The sequence below is a fragment of the Aythya ferina genome (genome assembly GCF_964211825.1).
Source record: "Aythya ferina genome assembly, chromosome: 15".
Taxonomy (NCBI): Eukaryota; Metazoa; Chordata; class Aves; order Anseriformes; family Anatidae; genus Aythya; species Aythya ferina.
The window spans coordinates 16,672,957-16,700,062 of record NC_140314.1 but is presented as its reverse complement, the minus strand read 5'-3'; the positions used below and the strand labels follow the sequence as shown (position 1 = coordinate 16,700,062).

The window sequence follows — 27,106 nt, the reverse complement described above, 5'->3', positions numbered from 1 at the left end:
GAAAGCTGATCACAAAACATTTGCCCATTTTCTCTGAGATGCTGAAATGCAAGTGGGGGACATTTCTAGTTAGAAAATCCCACACATTCTCTCTTACGTTGTAACCCTCAGAGATGACCTAGCTTTTGAGCCGTAGTTTAACTTTTTGTAAAAGCAATACAGATTTGGTTCACAATGATTACACGTGCAGAAATGTTAGTATGCTGGAAAGAGAAGGATGTGAGGTAGAACCATTAGGATCTGTAGGTTGACTGGGTTCCTACCTGTGCTGCAACATCTTGTTCCCTTCCACTCTGTGCCTTTTCACCTAACTCAAATGATGTTGTTGCTGTGGTGAAGGTACAAACTCTGACTTGCTGAAGTGAGTCCATGGTCCCAGTGCTGAAGCAGCAGGGGCAATGATGGGGTAAAAGAGGTAAAAATGGATCTTCCCTCTGGCATACAGAGAGGACAGAGTTGGTTCTTTACAAGAGGTGGTGCTAACTCTTCATAAGAAGTAGTGAAATAGTGCTTCAAAGCAATAGCTTGCTTTGGCTATACCTTAGGCTCCCTGACAAGTCTTCCTTAAAAACCTTTTAAAAGAAAAGTCACCTGTATTTAAAATCATGGAATGAAGGTACAAACTTAGGTATGACTTGGGGATGACCTGAATAATTTGATTTCAGCTCTTTGTGTTTGTAAGAGAAGGACGGGAAAGGAACCTAAAAAGTGTTATCTGCTTTCTGTTGTGTGGTTCTCCCCTCCAGGAAGGCTATGGACGTAATGTAACTGGAAACTAAGGAAAAGAAGCTACAGGTGCACTTTTGAGCTTGCCATGTCCTTAAATAAATGACCAGGGTTGGAATATATGCCCACTGCTTTCACAAAGTGGGTAGAAGAGCATCCTGAGAAACAAAGAACTTCCCAGTGCTACACTCAACAAAACAGAGAACCTCAAATTTTCAGGCAGTGACCTGAAATGATAATCTGCATTTGGAAAGGTTTTGGCTGTCAGTTTTCACCAGGGTCAGGGAAGAAGGCGAGCCTCATTCGTAACTTGTTTTGCTTGTGTGCATGCTCCAGAGTACTTGAAGGCACTTCATGTGAACACATGCCATGGCTGTATGCTTGTTATGTTCTATAAATGTTCCTCTGCCCCAGGCAGTTCAGTCTGGAGAAGACCTAAATTATGGGATTTCTTCAATGCTAGCTACACTCTGGCTAATTTGTTTGCGTTTGCTATTTGTTCTGCTGGTCTCTGCAGAGTTAAACGTGCTATTCTTAGCTCTATCTGTTTCTTTGACTGCTTGTTTCACCTCTGATGCAATGCAGTGCTGCCACTGCAATGCATTGTCAGTTTATATCAGATTACACTGGTAACAATTTTTAAATCAACATGAGGTTACTTGATTTCTTTTCCTTTCCTGTGGTTAGATGCCTGTTAAGTAATCAGGGCTGCATGCTAACAACTCCAAGAGTAGTTACAGATCACTCCTTGACAAATAATTTGATGTGGACAGTATTCTGAAACAATTTTTATATAAACAATATAAATATAGCTGTGCACTGGAAATCTTCAACCCAGTTTTGAATGTAGTTTCCATGCAGAAACAAACTAAAATAACTTGCTTATGCTAAACATTAACTTTGGGCTCTTTCACATGGGACAGGTTTTGTTTTGCAAAACAGTGCTGTTGACTAGAATCAACTGTTTTATGTTCTGGCTGTCCAAACAATATTCTGCAAATGTTTGTACAGACTGGGGGGAGTTCTCTACAGTGACTTGTTTTTTGCTCATGGAGCGAATATGCTCCAACCATATGTTTGGTGTCATTCTGGACTTTTTGGACAGCGGGACAGAACCACAGAGAAATTTTTCTTTAGCTCACGCACCAGGAGCTGTAAAGAAATACCCAGCCAGGAAGCTTTGTGGACCTAGAGTCTTCTATATCCAGCTGATAAAACTGATACTGTGGTACAGATGCAGGCTTGGATTTCAAAGCTAGTCTGAGACAATTTTAAGTGCTTGTTTTGAGCACAAAGTAAGCTTTCAGCACATCATTTTGCATCTGCCTGCAGAAGTGTGAGAAGCTTGAGGACTGACATTCACACCACAGAGGAGTTCTCACTGGGTGGAATTGGTACCAACAGCCCGAGCAGCGCACAGCCTTAGTGAGCTTAGTCATTCTGCTGTTGTGGTTGGGAGGCACGATGATTGCTGAAACAGCTGGTTTCATCTTCTGCTTTACCTTTCATATAGAACAATGTGCTGCATGCAGTTGCTTTGTGCTTATGCAAGACTGCTGTACTCCAGTGACATGCAGCCTTTGCTAGGTAATTGCCATCCCAGGCAATGTATGAAGTTGATTTTGGCCCACTTGAGTAGTTCTAATGGTCTTTCACTAACAGACCATCTTTCTGTTAATTTTAGGGAGTGGATTATACCTGCTGTTTCCCCTCCTTTCCTTGGAGGGAGATCAGACACTAGGATGCTGTTAAGCTTGGTAAGAGTAGCCATTGTGGGGATCTGGGGATTTAGCCAGAGCTTTAACTATTCAGAAGCCTTGGGAGTGAAGCAAATTATTCTGAGAATATGACACTTTGAGAGGAGCATTTCATACAGTGATGTACTGAATACTAAAAATAGAAGTGATTTTGTGTACTTAAGTTAACAATTGCATGCTCCGCAGGTGATACAAGTACTGTTTCTGGCTGTGTGTGCTTCTTTAAGACGGGATGTGGTGGGCTCTCAGCATTCTCTGTAGTTGCTAGAAATGCATTTTTGTGTGACACTTACCAGTGCATTTGTTTAGCTACGACAGGGCAAGGTTTGTTGAGCTAGGGCTATTTGGGTTGAATCTGCAGTTTAGGATAAGTGAACAACTCAACTGTCAGGCCTGACCTTACTGTAAGTGATTCTTTGGGTTGTGATGTCCCAAGGCCCTTCTACAGGAAGACTATAAATAAATAAATTGATCATAGAAAATGTAAGTGAAATAATTTCTTCCTGCAGCGATCCCCTTGGTGCAGTTTCTTGATAAAATACATGCTGGCTTAGGGAGAATTAATTGCTAGCCTTTTAGAGAAGTATATACCTTTTTAGTCTGTCTTTTTTAGAAACAGTGCTTCATACTGTGTCTCAAAACTCAGAATTTTGTCTTACTATTCCCTCCTCTATGTTAGTGTCTGCTATGGATCCAGATATAAAACCAAAATTTCTGGACCTGTGATGATCTGTGCGTGTATATTCTTCATACTTATAAAATTAACTTATTTGGAGTCTGAATGAGAAAATACTATTTACTCACTCCTTAACAGTGCCTTAACTTCCTCGTCACTGATTCTTCATCAGTGCCTTAACTAATCACCTTGAGATGAGGTTTATCTCAGCAGTTAATTGAACATCAGGGAGCAAAACACACTTTTGTTTATAAAAGTGCAGCTGCTCATCTGATGAAGGCATTGGATGTGCCACTGCTCCCCTGTATTGACTTAACAATTCATGGACAAAACAAATGATTAAATCTACATAAGAAGCAGATTATCTCAAGGCTTATGAGAGTGAACTATAAAATCTTAGCATGCACTAAAAGTACCAAACCTTTATGGATGTAGTGTGATCTGTTGGAGACAAGAAAAATTGGAAAAGTAATTCAGCTTTCTTGTCTGATGTGATGTTTACAATATATACTTTATACTGTGTGCATGAAACTTTTTTTTTTTTTTTTTATTTTGAAGTAGTAAATATATAGCAGTTTTGCATATGGGATGCATACATGTGGATTATTTAGGTGATCTCTTGAGGAACGAAAAATCTGTCATTTTAAGAGAATAGCTGAGTTTTTTCCTTCAGAACATGCTCCACTATGATTCCTGGAGGATGTCTACTTTGGGCTGAAATTGTACATTGCTCTAGAAGGATAAAATGTTGTCTTGACTACTTTCCTAGTTGTACACTATTAGTGTTTGGTATTATACATTGCTCTATGCTCTGTGATTTTCAATCTGACCCTGGACTTTAAAAATCATATCAGAGTTATAGTTCAATGATTTATCAAAAGTACAATTCCATTAAATTCAACAAGCTGTTCCCTAAACAAGCTGCTTCAGTGTATAGAGATAAATGCTCTCTTACTCTTTTTACAACCCTGCATCAAATGAAAGAGATCTAGAGTTCAAAGCTATTTTTGCTCTGGGGTTCTTCCTTTGGCTTTTAGATGTGTGTGGCACTTGTGCGTTGTCAAACATTAACCTGTCTGGCTTCTGAAGACCAAAGATCTAACATTTTTGTATATATATATATATATGTATATGTATATGTAAATATACATATATACACATAAACATGCATATGCATACGTTTGCACACCTCAAATACACAAAGTTGTTAATGAGTCCTTACTGCTGGATTTGAAATGGAAATGTTCTCCCTAGGGTATGTAATAGAGGGCAAATCCATCTCTCATCTGGCTCTGTGATGGTGGTTTCTGGTTGAACAAAGATGGTCAGACGGTCTTCAGGCTTTCATTGCTTCTCTTAACTAATGCACTTGCAAATAAGGTGTGTGAAGAAATGAATAGAAGGCTGTAATTTTTTGAAAATTGAGGCTAAGTGTTGTTATCTTTCCATGTACACGCACCTAAGGATGTTCATGCTGTTGTAGACTAGTTAAGATCCGAGCGCTAATAATCCTCTGAAGAACAGGAAATGGAAGAGAAAGCGCAGGCTGGAGGCACTGCTTACCTGGGGCAGGGTGTGACAGTGGCTTGAAGTTACAGTGCAAGGTATTAGTGAGAATGTTTATAAACTTTCTGTATTTGGCACAATCTAAATAAAATGAACTTGAGTGAGGCAGCTGATGATGGAGGGAAGGGTGAAAGAATACCACTCGGAGTGGTGGTAGGTGGACAGCAAGAGGTTTACATTAGAAAGCATATCAGAGCAGTCTTGTCCCTGTTATTTTTGTTGAACTTGTTTTTTGTTAGAAATGAGGTCTCAACTCAATCTGAATTTAGTAATATTTATAAAACAAATATCTCTAAGAGGTATAAAAGGCAAGTAAACAGCGCTGGGTGTGCAGGGAGAGTCTACACTCCACCAACATGCACACACGAACATCAAACATTCTAAATATACAGAACATTGCTTTACATGCTAAACCCGAGTATGCCTATACATACGTACAATCAGAAAAGGTAACAAACAATCCTTTAAGTTCCATGACTTAACAGTCTCCATTTTCCATTCCTTTTCTTGATTACAAACAAGTCTCCATTTTCCATTCCTTTTGAACAATACGTCTTGCTTTAAGTTGTCAAGCAACTCGGTCTTCAGGCCTTATGTATCCCGTTCTTCCCGGGTCGAAGAAAAGCATATCCATCTCCTTTTCAAGGCCAATAGGCCTGGGTGAAAAGGCACGTTCAGGTTGTGGGAATAGAAATGTTGTTTTTGCAGAGTTACATTGTTTAGAAGGAGGGAATGTGGTACTGAGATATGCTTACAGTGATAAGAAAGCTTAGCAGGCGACCTTGTAAAATGCAGACAATCAGACTCCTTAGGACAATTAGGTGAAAATCATGGTGTCAAGTCAAGTCAGATAAGTGAAGAAACATTACCACTTCAAGCAGTAAAAATGTCAAAAGAAATTTGAAATTTAACAGGCCGGCAACTGAAGGCCATGCATTGTTTGTGAAGCATCAGATAGATTGTGAACCTGGATTACCCACTCAGTGGGGAAACAGGGGAGGGTCCTGCCATCGAAAGGTATATAAACTGTGTTTTGGAACTAGTAGATGCGCTCTCTCCTGCTTGTGGGGCGCCCGCCATTGCAATCGCGAATAAATTACTACTTCACTGAGATCCTCACCTGAGCCTAAGTTATTGGCTACAGAGTGTTTCTCACAAGGTCAACAGGGGGTGTAACAGCAAAAGCCTTCGATGGCTGTAGCAGCAGAGGGGCCGATGGCGTAGCAGTCGGATCAGTAAAGGAGCCCGCAGCTCCCTCACTGTCTGGCAAACCACACGTTTCTGACTGTGTTCGCACAGGGCTCTTTAAGGCCTCAGAGATTGCTTGCCAGGTGCTGAGAAATTCCACTGCAACCTTGTCATTTTTAGTTGCAGAGTCCCACACCTTGACCTCAATTTGGTTCCATGTTTCAGGATCATAAACTGTCCGATTGTTAGTGAAGAGAATAAGCTGTAAGGTTACCAGGACAGTCTTTGTTCCTAAGGACGTATGATTCCGCATAATGCGCAACGTCTTACCGGCGAGAGGCAGTTGTGTGCGTGGGTCTGCTTCTCTCAGCTTGAGCTTCTCTCCAGCTCCGGTGCGCCTATTTCCAGCAACTTTCAGTACGAGCTTCTCTGAGCAGTTTGCTGAGTTTGGCCGAACCTATCTTCATGAGGCAATCGATGTGCCTGTTCCCGTCCTGGTCTCCGTTCTGCTAGCTTGTTCCTCTTCACTCCTTTTTCCTGCTTCTTTATTGATCATAACTTCATCACATCGTGTTGCCTTCCTTTTTTTTCTGAGGGCAGGCTCCCCTCAGAGGCTCCCCTCTTCTCTCCACAGCAGTTATTTTCAAAACAACTTTTCATTGGTAAAACAACTTTGAATATAACAACAGCAGGAAACACCCAGAAACTTCCATGCCTTAACGGCTGGAGAACAAGCAACCCGAGACTGCATGGAGTCTCCTGAATCACCCTTCTTTGTTCTCTCTAAACTCTTTCATATTCCTGATGGCCTCATCGTTAAGAGTCTAATGTTATCTCAACCACGGGTTTTTCCAACCCCCACGGCCACACTCCCAAATTTCCCCCTTCTTTATTAATATTGATTCAAAGATCGAAGCCGAAATTCCTTTAAGTGGTATATTCTTTATTGCAGCGCTGGATGCATGGGGGATCTCTCCACCTATCGTGCATACCCAAAGCAGAAAGCAGTCTTGAATTTATACAATCAGTCTATCAATATTCTACAAGCACCTATACATATGCATTACCTATCCCCGCCTTCCCTCGCTTCTCATGCTAATTAGCCTTTTGGCACCTTGCGCCTGCATGGAGCCTCCCAAGAATTGTGGGCAGGGGTCTTTGGGACTTGGGCAGGGGTCTTTGGGAGGAAGACCCCGAGTCTTCCTCATAGTGTACTTTTCACCCTTGGTTGGGAATCTGCTGAATTGGCATGTTTCTTAATTGCAAGAGCTGGTTGTTGCTAATTCTCGTTTGTTGTATCTTTATAATGAATTCCAATGTCCAGTTTTGAGATTTATAGTCTTTACATTTGTTTCTCTGTCTGTCTGCCGCTTCCTTGTCATGAGTTCCAGTGTCTTGTTTTGAGATATACAGTCCTTGTCTGGGGATTGTCCTTGCCTTCCCAATGCCTACCCAATACCTCCTTAATCAATATCAACCATTTTCTCAACACAAATTACCACTCCATATATAACATTTTTGATACTTATATTAGAAACCTTGCCAGCGGAAGTCTCTTTCCATCCTCCTGTACTCTCTCCAGTAGCACTGCTCTTGTAAGTGGTGTCTTTAACTTAGAGTGGCTGTATTACTGACATTAGTTATGTTTTAATGATACTAAATCTAGAGGAATTGGCTACTCCAAAATCAGGGTTGTTAGCATCCAGGACTGATGTCAACTGTGAGCCTCTTTCAGATGCCTTCAGGTTAGCAAAGGAAAAGCAATTCAAGGGAAGCAGATGTTCTTGCTATGAAAACTGACTGTAGACCTAAGATGAATATCTGTAAATCCATTTTTATTCATGTACACATGTTGATTGCTAGTGGAGCTGATGAAAGCTTGAAGAAGATAGACACCAAATGAATGTGAAGGGTTAAAACGAATTGTGTAAACCCCACACTGTGGCTCCTATTTAGAAACTGAGACGACTCCCATTTCAAAACATTAAGATGTGCATCTGTCCCATCCAATCCTGAATGGGGAGTGAGGAAAAAATAAGGAATTTTTCTACACTACAAACGCTCTAATTAACTCCTAGAGTAAACTGCTGGTCTAGGACTTGGTGTTACTTAAAAGTTTATTTTGGTTAACTAGGATAAATACGAAGGCTGGAAAATCTGCAGACTAAATACAGAGTTTACTTTTGTGGATTCAAAAACAAAATGAAATGTTTGTCTGGGATGAGCCTTACAGTTGCAATTGAGAATGGGTGTTGATAACCAGAGAAGATGAAATGTCAATTGGTAGAGAAAAAAATAATGTAAAGTTCTTCAGACTTGTATCAAGGAGAACTTGAGACCATGAAGTAAATCTCTGTGATGAATCAGGATAACAGTGAGATCACTGAGATCAAGTAGTTGTTAATCTAATGCTTATATAGGAGAACATAAACCCAAAATTTCTTGAAGAATATAGCTGTTTTACGTTAAATAACTACTAGGGATAATGTGGCAGCACATGCTCTTTCTCCTGCAAATATTCACAATTCTGTGGAATTTGATATGGGAGCATGGGAGCATAGTCAAGAATGGAAGGATGGAAGCTGTAAACATAATGCAGGGTAAATGCAGAGGCGCTACCTCCTGAACCCCTTGCCCTGTGTTCAGTGCCTTGGTATAGTGCATTCTTCCCTACCTTTTAAGAAGGTTTAAATATAAAGCCTTATATTGTTGCTTGTCATATTCCAGGACTTTGGCTTTCTGGCTAACATCAAGAAAGCAAGAAATCTGTCATAATTTTGCAGATGAAAGATAAGATTTGGCAGGTTTAAACAAGAAAAATATTCTTGTTCCTACATATATCACAGTTATTTTGGAATATGTTGTAGAAAGAACTGGTGGAAACAGAAATAGTTGTGTAAAAGTAGTTAACATACAACTGTCTGCCAAAAGAGATTCCAGTTAATTGGCTTTAAGCAGTTGTTTCTAGAAATTAGGTCTGGGACCAATCCTTTCAATAGGTTGGTAAAATACCTTTAGATGTTTATATTTGTCTAATGACTCTGTATTTTTAGTTGTCACTTTAAAAAACCTAACCCTGTATGTGTTTGTCATTGAATGTGCGTATATTATGCAGATGGGCAGATAAAACAAAACTGAGGACTCTTGCAGTTTAAAACATATACTTGAACATATACCTGAGTCTATCTTGTCAGTTAAAAAGGTTTCACACCTGTGTTGATCTATCAGTGCTGTTGTTTAGCAGATGCTACTTCAAAGAGTAGTTGAGCTCAATTTAAAGAATGTCAGCGGTAAACAAGGATTTCACTGATACATATGTAAGTTGCTATAATGAGGTCATGATCACGAAGTCATTCCAGTAAATCATGGAAAGCTTCTTATTTGAAAAGTCACTTGTCTTTTGCTTTCAGTTGCTTAATTTCTTAATGGCTATCATTAAAAAGTTCATTTGGGAGTATTCATCTATGTGGATTTTAAATGCAAAATCTATGTAGGCCTCTATGCTCAAATATTAAAACAACAAAAAAAAGTCTTTGTGCAGGAGATTAATGTCATTGAATGCGAACAGAATTGTGTATTGAACACTGAAGCAGCTTTTGAAGATCAGGTCATAGCAATATTGTGGGCAAAGTCTGCAGTCAGCAGAATCCTCCTCAGTCAACTGAGGCTCCCAAGCATAGGATTCACATAAATACCAGCCTCTTGAGCTCAACTTTCTTTTCAAAGCAGCATAGAGCTGTTTTGTGTGGCACCTGGAGAACTAGAAGCTTCACATCTCCAGCCAAGTGTTTAAAGCAGTAGCATGACCTTTGGGGCTTAGAAGTAACGATGTATAAAAGCTAGAAATGAGCCTGTGCTGGCCTGGACCTCTCTTTGTAGAATTCATACAGGAGTGGATTTTCTTTTGTCCCCTTAGGGCAGGGAAGGAGGAAAGAATATGATTGCCAACAGTAACTTTTCTGGGAAAAGGCCTCTTTAAACCTGTAACTTTTGACAGCATTACAAATAACTTAGAAATCACCACAAGTAAAAGCAAAAGGCATGTCTACGTCTAAGGGTTAATTTCATATGAGTGATCTTGACAGCAGTAGGCAAGAGAGAGGAGACAGTTCCTGTATAGCCAGCAACCTGAAGAAAGCCCTTGTATCCTCCTTTCCTTCCTCCGACCTGACCTCCCCTGCCGTACAAGGCAGAAGCCAGTTCTTTCAGGCTTGGGAGTTCCTGTCAGCCAGACAAAAGTTTAAAGGAAGGTGAAACAGCATTTACTTTCCTTAGGTGCAGGCTCCAGAACTTTAGGCATGATTGAGTTGGATATCAGCTCCTAGAAATGGGGTCATCTGGGTAAGCTAAGCCTGCAGCGCATAAGGTAGATGAATGTGTTTTAATATGTTATTTTATTTAAAGCCCCTTTGTCTTCCTCTTTGTTCCCACCAGTGAGATTAATCCATGCAAAGTTTGAAACTAATGAAACTAATTAGATCTAATAATCATGGTTGATGTAGAGAGCACTGTGGCCAAGAATTCTCCTCAGGCAGGGAAAAATGAAAGGCTTCCTCTCTGAAGGAGGGGAGGAACACGTGGGCATGGGTGGGAGCAAGAGCTGAGGGAATGCAAAACCTAGAACCATGGCAATTGAGCCTGAAAGGGAACTAACTCCCAAAGGGCTCAGTAGCATCCCTGTGTATGAACAAAAGCCACAGAACATGTACTGCAGAAATAGGTAACAGAAGGCTCTGACTCATCATGTGGAACTGTAATTTAAGACCAAGGGGGATTTTTCTGTTTTGGATCTATTCCTACTGGCTCAGATGTCTCATAAGCCTTTAGCACCTAGTTTTAATAGCGCTAGTGCCTACAATTGAGAAACGGGCTGCATGCAAGGAGCAAAATACTACTCATCTTAAAAATACGTTCCAACTATGGCTGAGGTAATTGTGTGTTAAGGAGCTTCCGTCGACCTTTACTAAATCTGATTTTCTGGACTTAGAAAAGTCTGAACTCCCTAAGTGAAAATGTGCTTAGTGAAGCACTCGGCAGCAGATGCAGTGTAGGCATCTCGGTGCTTCCCACTCAGCACAGCTTGCACTGGGCAAGCAAGTGCCACCGGTGAGCGACGTGTGAGGGGTCGCTGCTGTCTGTGCTGGGCCCAAGTAGTAATATTTGTAATGAATGTAATATTTGTGATGAATCAAATCTTGAGCAAAATAACCTCAGAATATTCCCCAAAAGTTTGTTTTACAAGTAATGCTAATATTGATAAGACTGTAGTAGCTCACCTACCCTCAAGGTCTGTCCCACACCATGACTACAAAATACATGTTAATTTATCCAAGGGGCTGGGCTTTGGAGCTAAGTTTTGTTTCTTCAGAAGATCCAAATGACAGTAATCTGTGTCTTGAAACAAAATTTGGTAGTATTTCTGAAAATATACCCCACTTGTATACATGGGAGCTTTTTTAGGTAAATAATCTGTCTACATAAATGTAGACTGTCTCAAATACAGACACAAAGTGCTCCATGTGAACAGCAAAACTACTTCTTTATATGCTTAAAGACTCTGAGCTAAACTAATATAAGCTGGTAAATACAAGGCCCATCATGCTGCCCAGAAATAGACATGAAAGAGATTTATATGGTTCAGGGCATGAGTGAAAAGATGACTTAAAATAGTATTTAAAAAATCTGATTCATAAAGGCTTGTCATTTCTACTGAATTCAGTGCAGATGAGGAGATCATATGTTGGCCCTAAACAGCTAAGGGCGATCTTTTGCTTGTTCCTCTGCTGTTCATTAATGAGCAAGCTGGCAGTGCAAGGGCGAGGTGTTTACTAGGGTGCTTCCTAGAAGGTTTTATTATAAATATATGGATATTTAGCAATTTCTGCTGGGGAAGAGGGGGAGAAAGAGAAGCAGCATTAAGCTAGGTATTTACAGATAATTCGATTCTCTGAAATCTGGTCCTTGTGCAAGCTGCTGGATGTGTAATGGGGTTGCTCCTGACAGTCTTCACAGGGCCACAACGCTGTGACACAGATCTGTTAACTGAGCAGCTTTAATTAAAAGGTACAGGGTTCACAGTGGAATTCTGGCTTGACCCTGCGCTAGATCTGGCTAATTCAGTGATTTCCCAGAGAAACAGTCTGCCTTCTGAGAATTGCACAGCAGTTTGGAAATAAAGCTGAAGATTGATTTGGTATGGAAAAATAATTACAAAAGAGGCAAAGACACACTGCTGGTGAACTTCAAATAGCTCCCTGGGCACAGTGCTGGCCAATCTCCACTAACTCTTTGGTAGCTGGGGTGAGGTGGGAAGGAGCACCTCTGTCTGGGCTGCTCCCTGCTGGGGTGGGTTGCTCAGCCCCCAGGTGCTGTAGCAGCCTCTGGCTCCACTCAGCGATGTCACCTCCTTTTGCTGTGGCAGCCAGCTCATGTCCTCTGCAGAACTGGGAGTAGCTTAAGGCCATCATTTCATGCATGATTTGGTAAATTGTACAAGAAAGGACACTGCCAAACGAGGAGCTAAGCCAGTTTCCAATAAGAGGGCCATCTGTGACCAAATATTTTATTGTGGGCTGCAAACAATTGAGTTTTTCCCTATTTTTACTTTTACAGTTCATTTGATATGCCTATAACTTTGCAGCCCACCCCAAATTAAGGTTGCTACTGCATGCTTGTTTGCTCTGCATTATGTTTTTGCTGAGTCGAGTGATTTCATTACAGACTTGATCCTATGTGGCACTGAAAAATGGTTTTCCATCAATGTCGCTTTCAGTTCTTGCTGTAGAAGTTTTGTCAGGGTAGGGAGACTTCAGATATTAGTAGCACATAAGACACAGGTAAATACTTTTCTTACTGGTTGCAGCAATATCCCCTAAATACAAGAAGAGTTACTGCTGGAACTAGAGATGATTTTAAAGGCAGAATAAATTCAAAGTAATAGTCTTTCTCTGAACCTAGCCAGATACAGGTAATTTCTTCCTACCTTTTTGTTTCACCAAACTAATGGAGTTTTTCAGAATGGTGCTTCCAAGAAGCAAGAATTACTGGGTGGATCTGCAGTTTGTTTTTGAGAAATCTTGAATCACAGCTTAAATTGGTGCTGCAAACAAATTTGACTCTGTTGACATCCAATTTTCACCATTCCATTCTCAATGTGCTGAAGTATTTTTCTTGCCTGATTTGAGTGTCATTACAAGAGAACAATTCCCTTTTTAAAAGGGTGACCATAATTACTCTGTGTAATGCTCCTCTATCCAGAAGTGAGAGGAAAATTATGTTTGCCTGAATCTGGGGGTAAAATTTGGCTTTTAGTTTGTCTCTGAGGTAAGCATTTTACAGATGGTCAAGTAAAGCAAATAGAGAAAAAGTAACAGACACAATGGTGAAGTCAGCAAGAGACAAAAACGGCCCTTGTGCCAGACCATGACTCCCCACTGCCTCTTCTGCCCCCTTTGGAGTTATTTCTTGTACTTGACAATTCAGCTGCTCCCTTCTATTGACAAGAGTACTCTGAAAGAGGCAATTTGTGAAAATGGGAAACCTTTTGTAATTTGATATTGCTGTGGGGGAAAGCTTGACTTTTAAGGGTTTGTGAAGTGGGCAGAAGGCAGAGAAACCCCAGCTGGAAATCCTTCTCAGAAGGGCAGGAGTCCTAACTTCTAGAAGTTAGGTTGTGGCTTCTTTTAGATGGGCATACAGCTGTTGGTGGGGAGAAGGCAATAACATATATTTCAATCCATCTGCCTTTCAGAATAAATCCCCATGAAAATACTAAATTTGCAACTTAATCTCCCAAGTGCAGGGATGTTAGTGTTTGTTATATTGCTTTTAAAGTGTCTGTTCTCTTTTTTACACGTAAATTACAAGGGTGAATTACAGACACTTAAATGCAAATTGTGCTTTCTTGTTTCTACTGAGTGAAGTTGATGTCTTACCATGTTTGCAGCTCCTCTCTTTAATCTTAAATTAAACTGTGCAAAAATGCCTAGAAATGGACTACGGATGTATATTGTAATAGCAGTCTAATTTTGCAGCATTTACTCAACTCTGTAGGCAGTAATCTACTTGAATTCAGTGAGGCTTTTGGAAAGACTGCCTATATACTGCCAAGATTGGTCTCTGTGTTTGAACAAACTTTTAATCATGTTTTACTTTAATTCTAATTCATAAATTAATTTGGGCTGCTTTAAATTCAGTACTTCAGTTATTGGGTTCTGAAGGTTTTGTAAAAATAATTAAGGAAAATATTTGAAATGATGCCAAAATATATCTAAACTTTGATTCATGAAAGTCATATAGCCCTATTAGAGTTTAAAATAAAATAAATAATAATAATAATAATAATAAAAAAAAGACAAGCAACTGAAATACCCACCCCACCATCTTGATTATTTCTTTTATTGGTCTTTCAAACCACCAAATTCACCGCATGTATTGTACACAACACATGTGCTTATTGTTTTCCAAAGACACCATGACATTTTTTGGTGTTTTAAAGGTATGCTAACGTTAGAGCTATGTTTCCCCATTGTGAATTTAACTCGCATTCAGGATACTTATGGTCTTGAATCCCTGTTTTTGCTGCTGCTTTAATAAATCTGCAGGTGAATGATAACACTGAAATAACCTTTACACCGGGCTGGGGATGCAGCCTCATCTCCAGTAAGTGTGACAAACATTGCTGTAATATTTACAGGAGAGAAGTGTGCATTAAGGGTGAAATGCAAGGATGCATTTAAACATCAAACTTTAAAAACTGGTACAGTTGCAGCTGCTTAATTGCTTTGCTTCAAGGACTAATGCAATGTCTAAGGAAGCCATCTCTAAAGCTAGGAGACAAGATCTTTTTTTTTAAAAAAAAAGGCATAGACATGGGGACTTTTATGACAAGACTGTCAAGAGCAGTAAGACTGGTGCATTAAGTGTCTTAGGGACTAAGCTCTGTGGTGTGTGCCTTAATGCAGTGAGAAGCAAACTTCAGCGTGCAAGGCCACTTGGCTTTTTCCTGATTGTCCCCAAATTTTTCCTCTGCATATGTGCCTTGCTGAGTGGGTCTGCGTGGCCCTACTCCCAAGTGTTTAGCTTAGGAGTGCATGTGGCTGTAAAGGACTGAGCACAAACACATCACCTCTGTGGTGTGGCATACTCATTCGTACAAAACCAAGTACGTTGTGGCAGCTGGAGGAGGGTGGTGGGAAGGGGAAAGCAGCGGAGGGAGGGAGGAGGAAGGCAGGGTGTGCGGTGCAGGCAAGGGCCGTGAAACATCTGTGTGGGTCTGACACCTGGGCAGTGCCAGGAGAGGGGGAGCTGGAGAAACGGGGCCACGGTGCCTTGGGAAGTGGGGTGTCCAATTATCATGGAGCAGCAGGAATGCTCAAATGCAGCCAGCTTCTCTGGAGTGTTTTTGTGGTATTTGGCTGCAGTTTGGAGCTTTTAGGGTTGGTTTCAGTGTGGAAACTGCAGCTGCACGCTCATTCCCCTCAGCCCATGGCAGGGATTTCTGGTTGGCAGCCCCTGCGTCACGGGAAAGGAGAATACTCGGGGGCTTCCCGGGGCCACCAACCTTTCTCTGGGGCTGTTAAGTTGGGACGAGCGCTCAAGTTCGCCACTCTTCTGCCCCAAACCCAGTGCTGTCGCTGCTCCCCAGATCCAACACCTCCTCCCCCGACCGCCTGGCTCTGACTCATTCGCTGGTGCCGGCAGAAGCAGAACGGGGAGGTGGCGGCGGCGGGGGGGAGCCTTCAAAGTGGCCGCGATTCAGCTTGCTCTGACGAGGGGGGCGGCGGGGCTGGGGGCGGCGGAGCGGAGCGGATCGGATCGGCCGCCGGGTGGCTCCCGTGGCGCCTTCAGGAGGCGCCGCTGCCCGTCCCCGGCGCTCGCAAGAGACTGAGACGAGCCGGGGCTCAGAGGTGCCGTCCTGGGGAACTGCCGCAGCAATATTGCAACTGCCCTTTGAACAGCCAGAAAAATAAATAAATAAATAAATAAATAGAGCTAAAAAAGGCAGAAGAACTGAAAAAAAAAAAAAAAGGAAAAAGAAAAAAGGAAAGCCATGAAGATGCCTAAATGCTTGCGGCCAAAAGTAAAGAGCGAATCTCAGTTGCGCTGGCTCTGCTAAAACTTGACGATGCGGGCGGCGCGGAGCTGCCGGCCTCGCGGTTCCTGCGGCGGGCACGAGTTGCGGGCGGCCGCCCGGGCACCAGGGACCCTGTTTTCCACCGGGCTGCTTGAGGAGGAACCTGCTGGGATGAGCGGCACGAGCAGGAGAGCGGAACGGAGGCGGCGGTGAGTGTACCGGGCGCTGGTGCGGGGCTTGCTGCGGGCTCCCGGCCGGCCGTGAGGGGCAGCCCCCAGGCGTCCCTCGCCTTGCCTCAGCCGGGGCCGCTACCAGCAGTGGCCCCGCGGCCACCGGCGAAAATCCGAAGCGAGTCGAGCTTTTGCTGGAGCGACCTCCTCGCGTGGCTCCCCCAGGGTCGGTGCTGATGGAGCGGGAGCGGCACCGGATCGCGAAGGAATCCTGCCCGCACCCGATCCCACTCTTTCCCGGACCGTGCTTGGACGGATCCTGACGGGGAAGCTCCCGGGAGGGCCTGGGGGTTTCTCAGGGGGCCTGGGGGCTTCCCGGAGGGAGTCTGGGGGTTCCCAGGGCAACTTTTGCCTCTGGTCGCTCCCGGAGTGCGTCCGGGTCCCCGCGCCCCGCCAGCCCCCAGCCTGGCACGGGGTCTTCTCCCCCAGCCCTCGACCCCCTACTGGGGGCCGCTCCCGAGCCCCCCGCCCCGCTGCCGCTCCGTGTGTTGAGGCGCGCGGCCGCCAGGCGGCGCCATCTTCTCGCTGCGCCTCCGCCCAGGGGCGCCCGGCGGGGCGCAGGGGCGCGGGCGCGGGCACAGGCCAGGGGCGCGCCCGGTGCCGTCCGTGGGGCTGGGCGCTGGGGGGGGCTCGGGGAGACATGGGGAGGGGGGATCTGGGGGTGCCAGCCCCGAGAGTCTCCTTGTGGCGGCTGCGCGATGCTCTGCGGCGAGCCGGGTTGTACGCGGCTCGGGGAGTCCCCTCCTGCCGCTCGCAGTTACGGGGGTGGAAACCCCTCGGGGCGCAGCAGCAGAGGGATATCTGCAGTTAGACCGCCGCTCCCTCCTTCAGCTAGTTCAGAGCACTTCTGTATGACTCTCTCCGTCATACTCTCTCTCCGTATTCAGAGCCCTACAGGGATTCAGTGAAGAGATGAAGTAAACCGATGCAGCAATGCTCGTTCGTGGAACACCCTCCCCTTCAGCACCAGTGGCAACTTCGCATCTGATATCAGCAGTTCTGAGATGCTCAAGTGAATGCTGTGTCAGAGGAGGGAGAAGAATTAAGACAGAATATCGTGCTTCTGAACCTCTTCCAGAAACGCAGTTAGACTGTGCGTGAGCAGCAGCTGCCTAGGACAGAGCTCCAGAAATAAAACAGCATGTTTCTGGGATGCCTCGAGATGTACGAAGTATGTGGACTGGGGTTTCCAGCAGACCCTGGCTTACTTCTATCATTATAAGCTAAAGCACTTCTTCCTATTAGACTGGGACTAAGTTTTAAATAGACGTTTGCAACAAAGGAAAATAGACTTCCATTTTTTACCTATTTTAGGAGAGCAAGGTTAAGAAGAAGGATGGCAATGTCTTTTTTTAATGATTTCTGCCATTCTAATTTTGTTAGCCATCCAGGAAGAATTTTAATGGGTCTGTCTTCTGAACTTGTGCTTCATTTTCTGCCTTGCATGTGGGAGACCAGTTGTAACACTACCTATCATTGGCAAGTCAACTTTCTGAGGGAATGTAAGAGGCTTGAATTGAAACTAAGATGAAGAACAAGTTATAAAAAGCTGCTAAAGTTTGCATTGTGTCCAGAATCTTTCTATTTAAAACCTCTGTTGAAGATACACAGTTTTCCTCTCTATTTTTCTTATACAATGTGATCAGTTTTACAGGGGACAAAGCTGGCAAAGATGAGGAAAATTGGCTGTGCTCTCCTGGTACTCCAAGCTCTTCTGGCGCCTCTGGATCTTGTTCATGGAGCAGAGAAGAGTTATCCCATCCTGAACATTGCAGTGATTCTGGGAAGAACAAAGTATATCACAGAGAGAGATATCAGAGGTCTGTGGACCAGGGAAATGTCTGCAGACCTGACTGTTGATGTCAATGTAGTGACCCTTCTGGTGAACCAGACTGACCCTAAAAGCATCATAACACATGTTTGTGACTTGATGTCCGGCACCAAGATCCATGGAGTGGTTTTTGGAGATGATACTGATCAGGAGGCGGTAGCTCAGATTTTGGATTTTATTTCATCGCAGACTTCTATTCCAATTCTTGGAATTCATGGTGGGGCCTCCATGATAATGGCAGATAAGGTAGGAAAATTATTAAAACCTTTTGCTAGTCTAAAGTACTTCACCGCGTTGATTTTTATTGCGAATAGTCACCACAAGCAGTTCAAACACGATGCCTGTAATTATATGTACTTTAAGAAAGAAAAAAAAAAATGTACAGAACAGTGTACTCATTGACTACTCATCAAATACTCTGAAATATTTTGGGGTTCATGCTTGAAACTCAATTTTCCTTCTGCTGTAAAGGCAGTCTGATTAAACTTTACTCTTCACTAAACTGAATGCTTATCACCTTAAAAATTTTATTAGCAAATATGACGTATGGCTGTAAACAACAAAATAGGCCAATACAATGATTTAGGGGATAAATTATAATGATTATTACAAAATTATAATTAGATACTGTTCTGCCATGCTTATAACAGCTACCAAGCTATAGACCTGAATGTATTTAAGGGCAATAGAAGTTATAGGACATTTATATTAGGATGGAGTTTTGTGATCCACTATGGTCTATATGAATATAAGGTCTGGTTCAAGTTTGCAAGACCACTTTAATTTAAGTGCTCTTAATTTAATTTAATTTAATACCACTTATATTCATTGTATTTATTGAATTAGACTTTCACTATCAGGATACTTCTAATTTCCTACTGTAGCTCATGAAAATCCACAATGGCATTGTCAGAAGTCTGGAGGTAATGACAAACTGTTTTGTTGGGAAACATTTCTTTATGTAACCCTCTGTGAGTCTGTGGGACGACAGACAGAAGTGACTCACATATGCAGCTCATCTGCCTTTGCGCTGTAACAATTAAAAAAAAAAAAAGAAGAAGATGAATCTGGCACTGCAGATTCGATTTTGTAAAGTGATCACTGCTGTTTCTGAAACAGTAGGTGCTTAGCAGCTCGCAGGACTAAGCATTCTGGTGTGGACAGCTGCTTGGCCTGAAAGTCTGCGAGGAGCTCCTGCCGATGCTGAGGAGTACGTACTGTATAAAAGAGGAAGCTTGGGAGTGAGAAATGGTTTATTGATTTTCCTGCATTGCACATATATTGCACTTATATATGCTTATATTGCACACATTGCACGCAATGTTGATTGTAACTTATTTCCTAATACTTGTACCCTTTAGGGTTCCTTATTCACTAAATACCGTTATACCTTATAGATGGTTTTTGAATAGCACTTAAAGACCTCTCTGAATCTTTCTAAAAATGAAGTGATCCGGATAGGTTTTTTCATAACCTGGGGGAAAAGAAGCAGGGAAGATGCAATGATTAGTTACAGTAGAGGAATCAGTACCAAACTTTTGAAAACTCTTATCTCTGGGAAACGTTTTCATTGGGATTAAAGGGATCCAGTGTCTCTTAGTGTTTTAAATTACCTTCTTTTAGAATTTGTTATGCAATGGCGACAATAATAGATTCTGAATTATAGCAAAGATTCTATAACAATGGGCTTGACAGCTTGATTGGTATGGAGAGAGCTTTCCATTCAATGCTACTATCTTAAGTGTAAATTCAGTGACCAAGTAACAGAGACTGTTATTTCATTTAGCTTTTAAATTGCTACACAGATTTTCTCATCTTTCCAAAGTTAGCTTTAGGTATATTTAGGAATTTTATGTGATATACATTTCACTCAACTTCCTATTCCAGCATAAAAACTCTTGAAACTGAAGATACTAGTGAGTGTTGAGTGATAAAACTCAGGCAGTAATTTGTACAGCATCAGCTTCATGCTCAGTAGCTGAATGCAGGATGTTACTGATGAAGATTTTTTTACTTTTATGTAGAAGCCTCTAGAACATAAAATAAACCATATTTTTTCCTATCCCAGGAAGTTAACAGGGTTCCCAATGTATGCTAATATTGTCGTTAGTATGACACTGACTTTGATTTTAGGTTATCACAGTATGATAATAAAACATCTTTGTGCTGAAACTCAGCTTCTAAGATTTCCATTTAGGAAATCAAAATCATTCTCTTGTGTGTTAAGACATCTAACAGAGATGACTTTAGCGGCTTGAATTGGCTGAAGATATTGTTTCTTCATTTAACTAAAATTGCCTTAATTTTTAAATGTGGTTTTCCAATGCACATTATATCTTGTAACTGGGCTTGGCACACTACAGTAATAAGACTTGCATGTGTCACTCAATTAACTGTTCATTTGGGAATGAATTCTTGTGAGTCAAAGGTGGAATTCACAGTGCTGTCATAAAGGCAGAGGAGATGAAACTCCCAGTGTAAAATCTGTCTGCCAAGTTAGCGTCAGGATTTCAGCTGAAACACATGGATGCTGGCTTAAATTATAAAGTTGATAACAATTTACAAACTCTTCTCTTTTGTCTCTCACATTGAGATCGCTGGATATGCAAAAACAGGTGCTTGGTCCTACTCCTGCTTGTGGATGAAGTTCCTACCTGTGGCACTCTAACAAGACCATTTAATTTACATCCTTATTGTGTGGCTCTAGTAGTTGTTTTCCTTCTCTGTGGAATCATGCTGATACTGTGTTTTAGATGTCTTTTACAACTAAATAAGTGTCCATGTGTTGTGTCTGCTTGTTTGTAGTCTACAAGTGTGGCTGACACAAAGGCAGCATAATGATTCACTGAACTCTGAGCCAGGTAGTTATATGATGCCTAACTGTCCTAAACGTGAGCTGGGCTGGAGGGATGTGAACAAGAAGTCATTGTCTATAATGCTGTGTGCTTCACTGGAATGACTCTGGGTAGAAAAGCTCACCGCTTTCTGTATTAACAAACACTGCGGCAATGTGAATGCCATACAAAGAGCCATCCCTAAAAAACAACAGGTTATTCTAGGTTTATAAACATGAGCTGTGCACACACATGGAGCATGCAGTGATTATTGCAGGATGTACAGCTTCTGAAGTACTGAGTCCCGGTGCCAACCTCATCTGTGCAGGGTGCGTAGCTTAACCTGCCTCTCAGTGGCCAGTACTTGGCTTTGGTTTGGTTCCTGTTTGGCTGTACCAGTCAAATATGTTGGAAATACATTGTTTCATATAGACTATGAGTATTAGGACAGGAATGTGAAGGCTTCTGACCCTGCCTTGACCTGACATCTGCTGTCAAAACGCTACCAATAAAGCAGTGGGACAGGTAAGGATGCAGGGTACCTACATGAACTGGCTGGGGGTGCCCTTTGGGCTGTGCCATGTGCTCTGCCTCCCACCGGCTGCATCACCTGCTGCTGGCACTGACTCCTCTGCCAGCGAGGTGCTCCTTGGCTTTGGGCCCCTGTTCTGCTATGGGCTCCAGGCATGCTCAGATGTGAGACAGTCGGCTGAAACAAGATGAGAATTGTGTCTGGGGCGCCTGTGCCAACCTGCTGTGCATCAGCAGCCCTTGGAGGATGCTGCAAACAGACTGGCTGTTTATTCATCTTGTGTCTGTTGAAATTTGAGAGATCTCAAACCAAACACTGCTTAGGAACTGTTTCCTGACTTCAGCATTTGGTTTTAAACTTAGTTACGTTTGTTTCACCACATGCCATCATTATAATGATTGTAATCATGATACCTTTCTAAAACAGAACATCATGGTTAGTTCTGCGACAATAATGAAAAATTGGTTTCATTCAGAAGTGGGAAGAGGCCCTTATGTATCATAAACACATCCAGGAGTACTGAGCATCTTTTGCATGCTGCAAAATTGAGTCTAATTTCTCATTAGAAACCTTTCTGAAAGACATAGAAACTTGAGGCATTTTAGTGCTGTGAAAGTACTGTTAGTCATAATGCATAGCTGGGCAGCATGAAAGGTGAGGGTAATTCTCCATTAGAGCTATTGCAAAGTGAAGCTTCTTGAGAGAGCTCTAGGAACGTTAAACAAAACAAGTCTTTTTCCAAAAGTGCTATGCATGAATAAATTATCTTTCTTTGTTATTCTCTGTGCTGATAAATTAACATTGGCAATTAACACTTTCATTAATTGCCTAGTACAAAATCCATTCTGTGTCTACCACCACCTTCAGCTTTCCTTTTTGTATCCCTCCTCATCTCCTTCCATAGCAGTGAGGCCAGAACCACAGAATAGCTGAGGTTAGAAGGATCTCTGGAAGTGTCCAAGCCAACCCTAGCTCAGTGCCTGGGGTCGGACTGGTTAGGGCCCCCTCCAGTCAAGTAGTGAGTATCAACACAGCAGCCTTTCTAGGCAATCTGTTCCAGCATTTCAGCTCTCTCACCATGCAAATATTTTTGTTATATCTCATTAGGATACAACTCTGCACCATGACCACAACCTCCTTTTTTTTTTTTTTTGTGGTGAATCTCCAAGCTGAACTCTGTTTAGTTTAGGCTGTGATTACACCTGTCTGTACCTGTCCCATCCCCGGATACAAACCAGTGCCTTCTGCCTTTCCTTACAACCTCATGTGCTCCAGTTCTTTGGACTCACTCAGAGGTGTTGGTGTCTTGTACGGGGGGATCCCAGAACTGGGCACAGTACTCCAGCAGTGGCCTCTTGAGTCCCGCAGAGGGGATAATCCCCGTTCCTGAGCAGCTGGCTGGGCTCGTTTTGTCACCAAAAGGGCGCACTGCTGGCTCCTGTTCCATCCCACTGCTGGTTCCTGTTCCACCCCTCTGCAGGCTCTTGCCTCCTGGACTGCTGCAGGGTATTTATCTAGGCACCTGCTGTGAATAAATACTGAGGGAAAATGAACTTTTAAAGCCTTGCTTGTTCTTTCAGAGGATATTTTTCAGGTGTTCTGATGAAGTAGTTTCAGACTTCTGCGTTACCTGTTGTTTCTAGCTTGCTGTAGAAACAACCTGGGGCTGCTTTCCTTTCCCTCGTTCCTGAGATCCAAAGACTACATGGCACTTGTGCAAACCAGGATCTAACCACAGCCTTGCTGCTGGGAGTAGAGCACACCCAGACTCCTGGCTCTGGTGCTGGCAGTTTGTTCCCTGTTTCACCTATAACTTTGTTCACTGCTCTTAAGTTGTTTCTACACGCCTTACAAAGTTTATTTTTTTTTTCACATATCCTCATAAGGCAGTGGCCATTATTTTAACAAAAAGAAAGTTCAAAAGCTACATGTCACGTTAGTACTGTGCATATGAGTGCTTCGATTCTTATGCTTTAAAAATTGTGGCAAGGAAGCAGGGGGATGTAGGGTTTCTTTTTTATTGTAGAATCACTTTAGATATCGTAATTCATGGCATGTGCTTACTGATTTGTATGCCTTCCATGTGAGTTACATAGATGTTTTTCTAACTCATTGTAAAAGTAGTCCCATATTTTTACAGAAAAAATATAAATTTATGTTTTGTAACATCTCATTCTTCCCTTACTGATAATTGTATTAGCATGAATATGGCACTGTGCTCCTGAGCATGTTAATAATTTTGGATTTGGTTAGTATTGCTGAAGATTGGAAGATTAAACTGTAGTTAAACGTTTTAGTGCAAAAATACCTATATCAATTGGCGTTTCATGTCTAGGTACCTTGCGCTGCTCCACTGCATGCAAGTAATAGTTCCAGCTTCTGCCTCCTGTAAAGGTGCAGGGGACTTGGATTTTCCTTCTTTTGTCCTGTACTAATGCTGCCATGAGAAACATAACTTTTAGAAATTCTCATTTGTATTTTGAACTGCAACAAAAATGAAGCACCGATCTCTTGTGAATCTGTGTTTACTTGACCATAACCATAAAAAATCAGTATGTATTTTAAAAAGAGTTGTCTTGCACATCAGTAAAGATTTTTAGAACTGGGCTCGTAATCTGTGAGTGCACCTTTTATGCACAGGCACCAGGACCATTGTAATAAAATGGTTAAAACATGCTTGAAATCTGTCTTCCTGAGGCATACAGAGTGGATACAATTTCTTGTGCTTTTCTGTATCTGGAATCGCTCTGGGAGCACAGGGTGGTTACCATGCAGCCTGCTGCTGTACATTGCTATTCGTGGGCTGTCATTGCTACAAGAAAGTGAAGTTCAGTAGCGAGAGCCGTGGTGTTCTCTGCATTGAGCTCTGTCTCAGAGCTTGGAGGAGTGTTATACATGTATTCATGGTATGTGCCTTTCTTTCTTGCTCTCTTTCTCTCCTGCTCTTTACTAAGTTTTATGGGATTTCCCTACCTGTTTCTGAGACAATTGTATTTTCCTTGTTCTGGTCCTCACAAAAGTCCCCTTCTTAATTTGATGAAATAAAGTGAGGCTGATTTCCTGAAATACTGTGGGAGTAAACTTGAACTGTTCCTCTTGGAGATGGAGACAAATTTGGTGTAATTAGTCCAAGTAGAAGGAAGATAGGTTTGAAGAGATTAGGAATTTCTGTCACTAATAATCAAATTGTAGAAAAGTAGACATCTTTTGCATAATACCACATCCTAAAGTTTACCTGGCTTTTGAAGCAGCTCAGGCATGGGCAAATTTCCTATTTTGGGCTTGTTGGAGTTTACGCTACTGCAGCTGAGCCAGGATGCAGGATGGGATCCTATAAACAGCTCTTATTGAGGAGAGTGACATGTTGGTTTCATTGAGATGTAGTTGTAGTCATTTGCAGTAAGAGTAATATATTTTCATCTCAAAGGTACTATTTTCTTTCTCCTCCAACTGTCTGTTCTTGGAAATAGAAATCCATAAGTGCCTCAGTATGTTTTGCGCAGTAACGTCTTAAAAATGTTAGTAAGTCAATGTTGTAGATCATCCATGCTATCCAAACTATTGCCTGCATATAGGAAATTACAACACGGCAGACTCCCAAGCTGTAAAAGTAGGACACCAGACCTTCAGCATAATTTTCTGCTTGCAGGCATTCTTGGTGGCATCTTATTTTATTTTATTTATTTATTTTTTTCAAGGGCATTCTCAAACATAAAACTGAAGATGGTTTCTTTTAAGCTACAAAATAATAATGGAGCGATTCTAAAGCACATAAGACACTTCTGGTAATCAGAATATATCCAGAGAACATGCCTGAAAATATTCATCCTAATAAAACTATGCAGTGAAGGGAAGGGTATTGGTATCATGTTAAAGCCATTTTGTGTCTTTTCTATTAATTGTTTTTGAGAGCTTGATTAGATTACTTGAATGAACAGTTTAATAGCATTTTAGATTTGTCACGTATTTAAACTAACAGTTTAATGTGAATAATTTCTTTAAGATTTTTGTATTAATTATATTGGACTTTCTTGAAGATATCCTTGATAGACCTACTGACATCTGTGCTGATACGAACAGCTTTTTGCAGTTGAGCAAAGAATCTTTGCTGTCCACAACAGTTTGTTAGAAATCTGTGGTCATCTAGGCCAGCTTTGCATGTGTTTTTTTCTCCAGCCCCCGCCCCCCTTCTGCCTCCCCTTGTTCCTGGAGCTGTGAAGTTGTGTGGATTTTACTGAGGGAGCCCAGCCTGGATTGTCTCCATGCCATCTGTCACCACATTGTTCGTTTAAATCCTTGAGATATTTTCTTCTGCACTTTACTGGAATAAGTAGAACTGTAGTGGCATCATTGGCTATTTATATTTGATTTTCACTTACTGTTCTTAGGAGAAAAACCAACCCTGTGTTTGCAACTGAGGTGTGTAAACTACCTGCACAATTGAAAAGAAATGGACGTGGTTTAATTCTGTTATCGCAGAGCTCCATCTGTGCTGCACGTCCCACCTCTGACCGAGACCCCCCCACTTCTCAAGGCAGAGACCTCCCTGGGGGTCTCATGGTAAAGCTGAGTGTCTCCCCAGAGACTTAAGGAAAAGGCTGTATGCTTCTGTATGAATGCACAGCAGCTAGCAATTTATTTTTAAAGTATTTACACTCAATGAAGCCATGCTAGGAGGAATCTGTCTGCATCTTCCTCTATTGTAAGACTTGATATATTAGGTCAGGGAAAGGTTGAGACTCGCAAGTTTTGTGTGAAAGCATAACTGGAAATAAGATTGGTTAGGAGGCGGAAAGTTGCAGAGAGCAATGAAATGAAAGTGTGTAGAATAAAAGCAATATAAAATCTGAACAACCAACAGAAAAACTATTTTCTTTCCTGAAAATAGTTTTTTTCTCTTTTCCTGAGCCGTTCCTACTCTCCCGATCTGTTCAGCACCCACAGAGACTGAAATAAAACTGACTTAGGAAATCCAACAAGGCATCTGAGGTCCTGAACTGGTCCTAAACCTCCGGTGCATGGGCAGCAGTGAAACACTTGCATTTGCTTGTATGTTTACCAGATGGAGAGTGTTTAGTAAGATTAACCTGTGTTTGGATGGGGAAAATTCAAAGCGAAAGTACTAGGCTGTGGTTGTCCCCTTTTTTGGGTCTGATTTCTGTCACTTCTGACTGTAATGCACCAAGAAGCATATTGGAGGGATGTAGATGGGAATTTATTAAAACATAGTAATATTTTCTCTACAGATCTGAAATGACTTTTCTTGAAAGTCATCCTTTGCTTCATATTTAGGCATGTGCTGCTTTGAGAAAGCTGTTTTTTGTTTGTTTGTTTGTTTTTGTATATATGTACATTCTCCCTGCTTTCTTCCAGATCCTATTGCATAAGGTGGGATCCCATTGCAAAGGGTGAGAGAATAAAGACCATCTTCATGCTTTAATGTTTTTTGTGGAACTACATTGATTTACCTACTCCTCAGGATTGAGTCTACAAGTTGTAGTGGTATGGTGTATTGGATTGGCTGAAGGTAATGTATTCTCCTAGTAGGACGATGCACGTCCATCTTTAAGTAACCTGAACGAAGTAGGTTTTTCAGACCTAATTAGGAGAGTCAGCAAGGAGACGTACACCTTTCAACTATATAATTATGTATACCTTAACATTGTGCTTTGAGTGAGCTCTGCTGGGGAT

The 27,106-nt window shown here is 42.1% G+C and overlaps 1 protein-coding gene across 3 annotated transcripts in view; it reads left to right on the top strand.

Annotated features, from left to right (window-relative positions):
- Positions 1–15,679: 15,679 nt before the first annotated feature.
- The window catches only part of GRIN2A (glutamate ionotropic receptor NMDA type subunit 2A), a 197,004-nt gene continuing 185,577 nt past the window's right edge, over positions 15,680–27,106 (top strand). For all 3 annotated transcript variants that reach the window (XM_084536885.1, XM_084536884.1, XM_084536883.1), the window contains exons 1-3: positions 15,680–16,197; positions 17,106–17,389; positions 17,865–18,295. In XM_084536885.1, the coding sequence (XP_084393011.1) occupies positions 17,371–17,389; positions 17,865–18,295 (450 nt within the window). In that variant the 5' untranslated portion in view covers positions 15,680–16,197; positions 17,106–17,370. The remainder of the gene's footprint in view (positions 16,198–17,105; positions 17,390–17,864; positions 18,296–27,106) is intronic.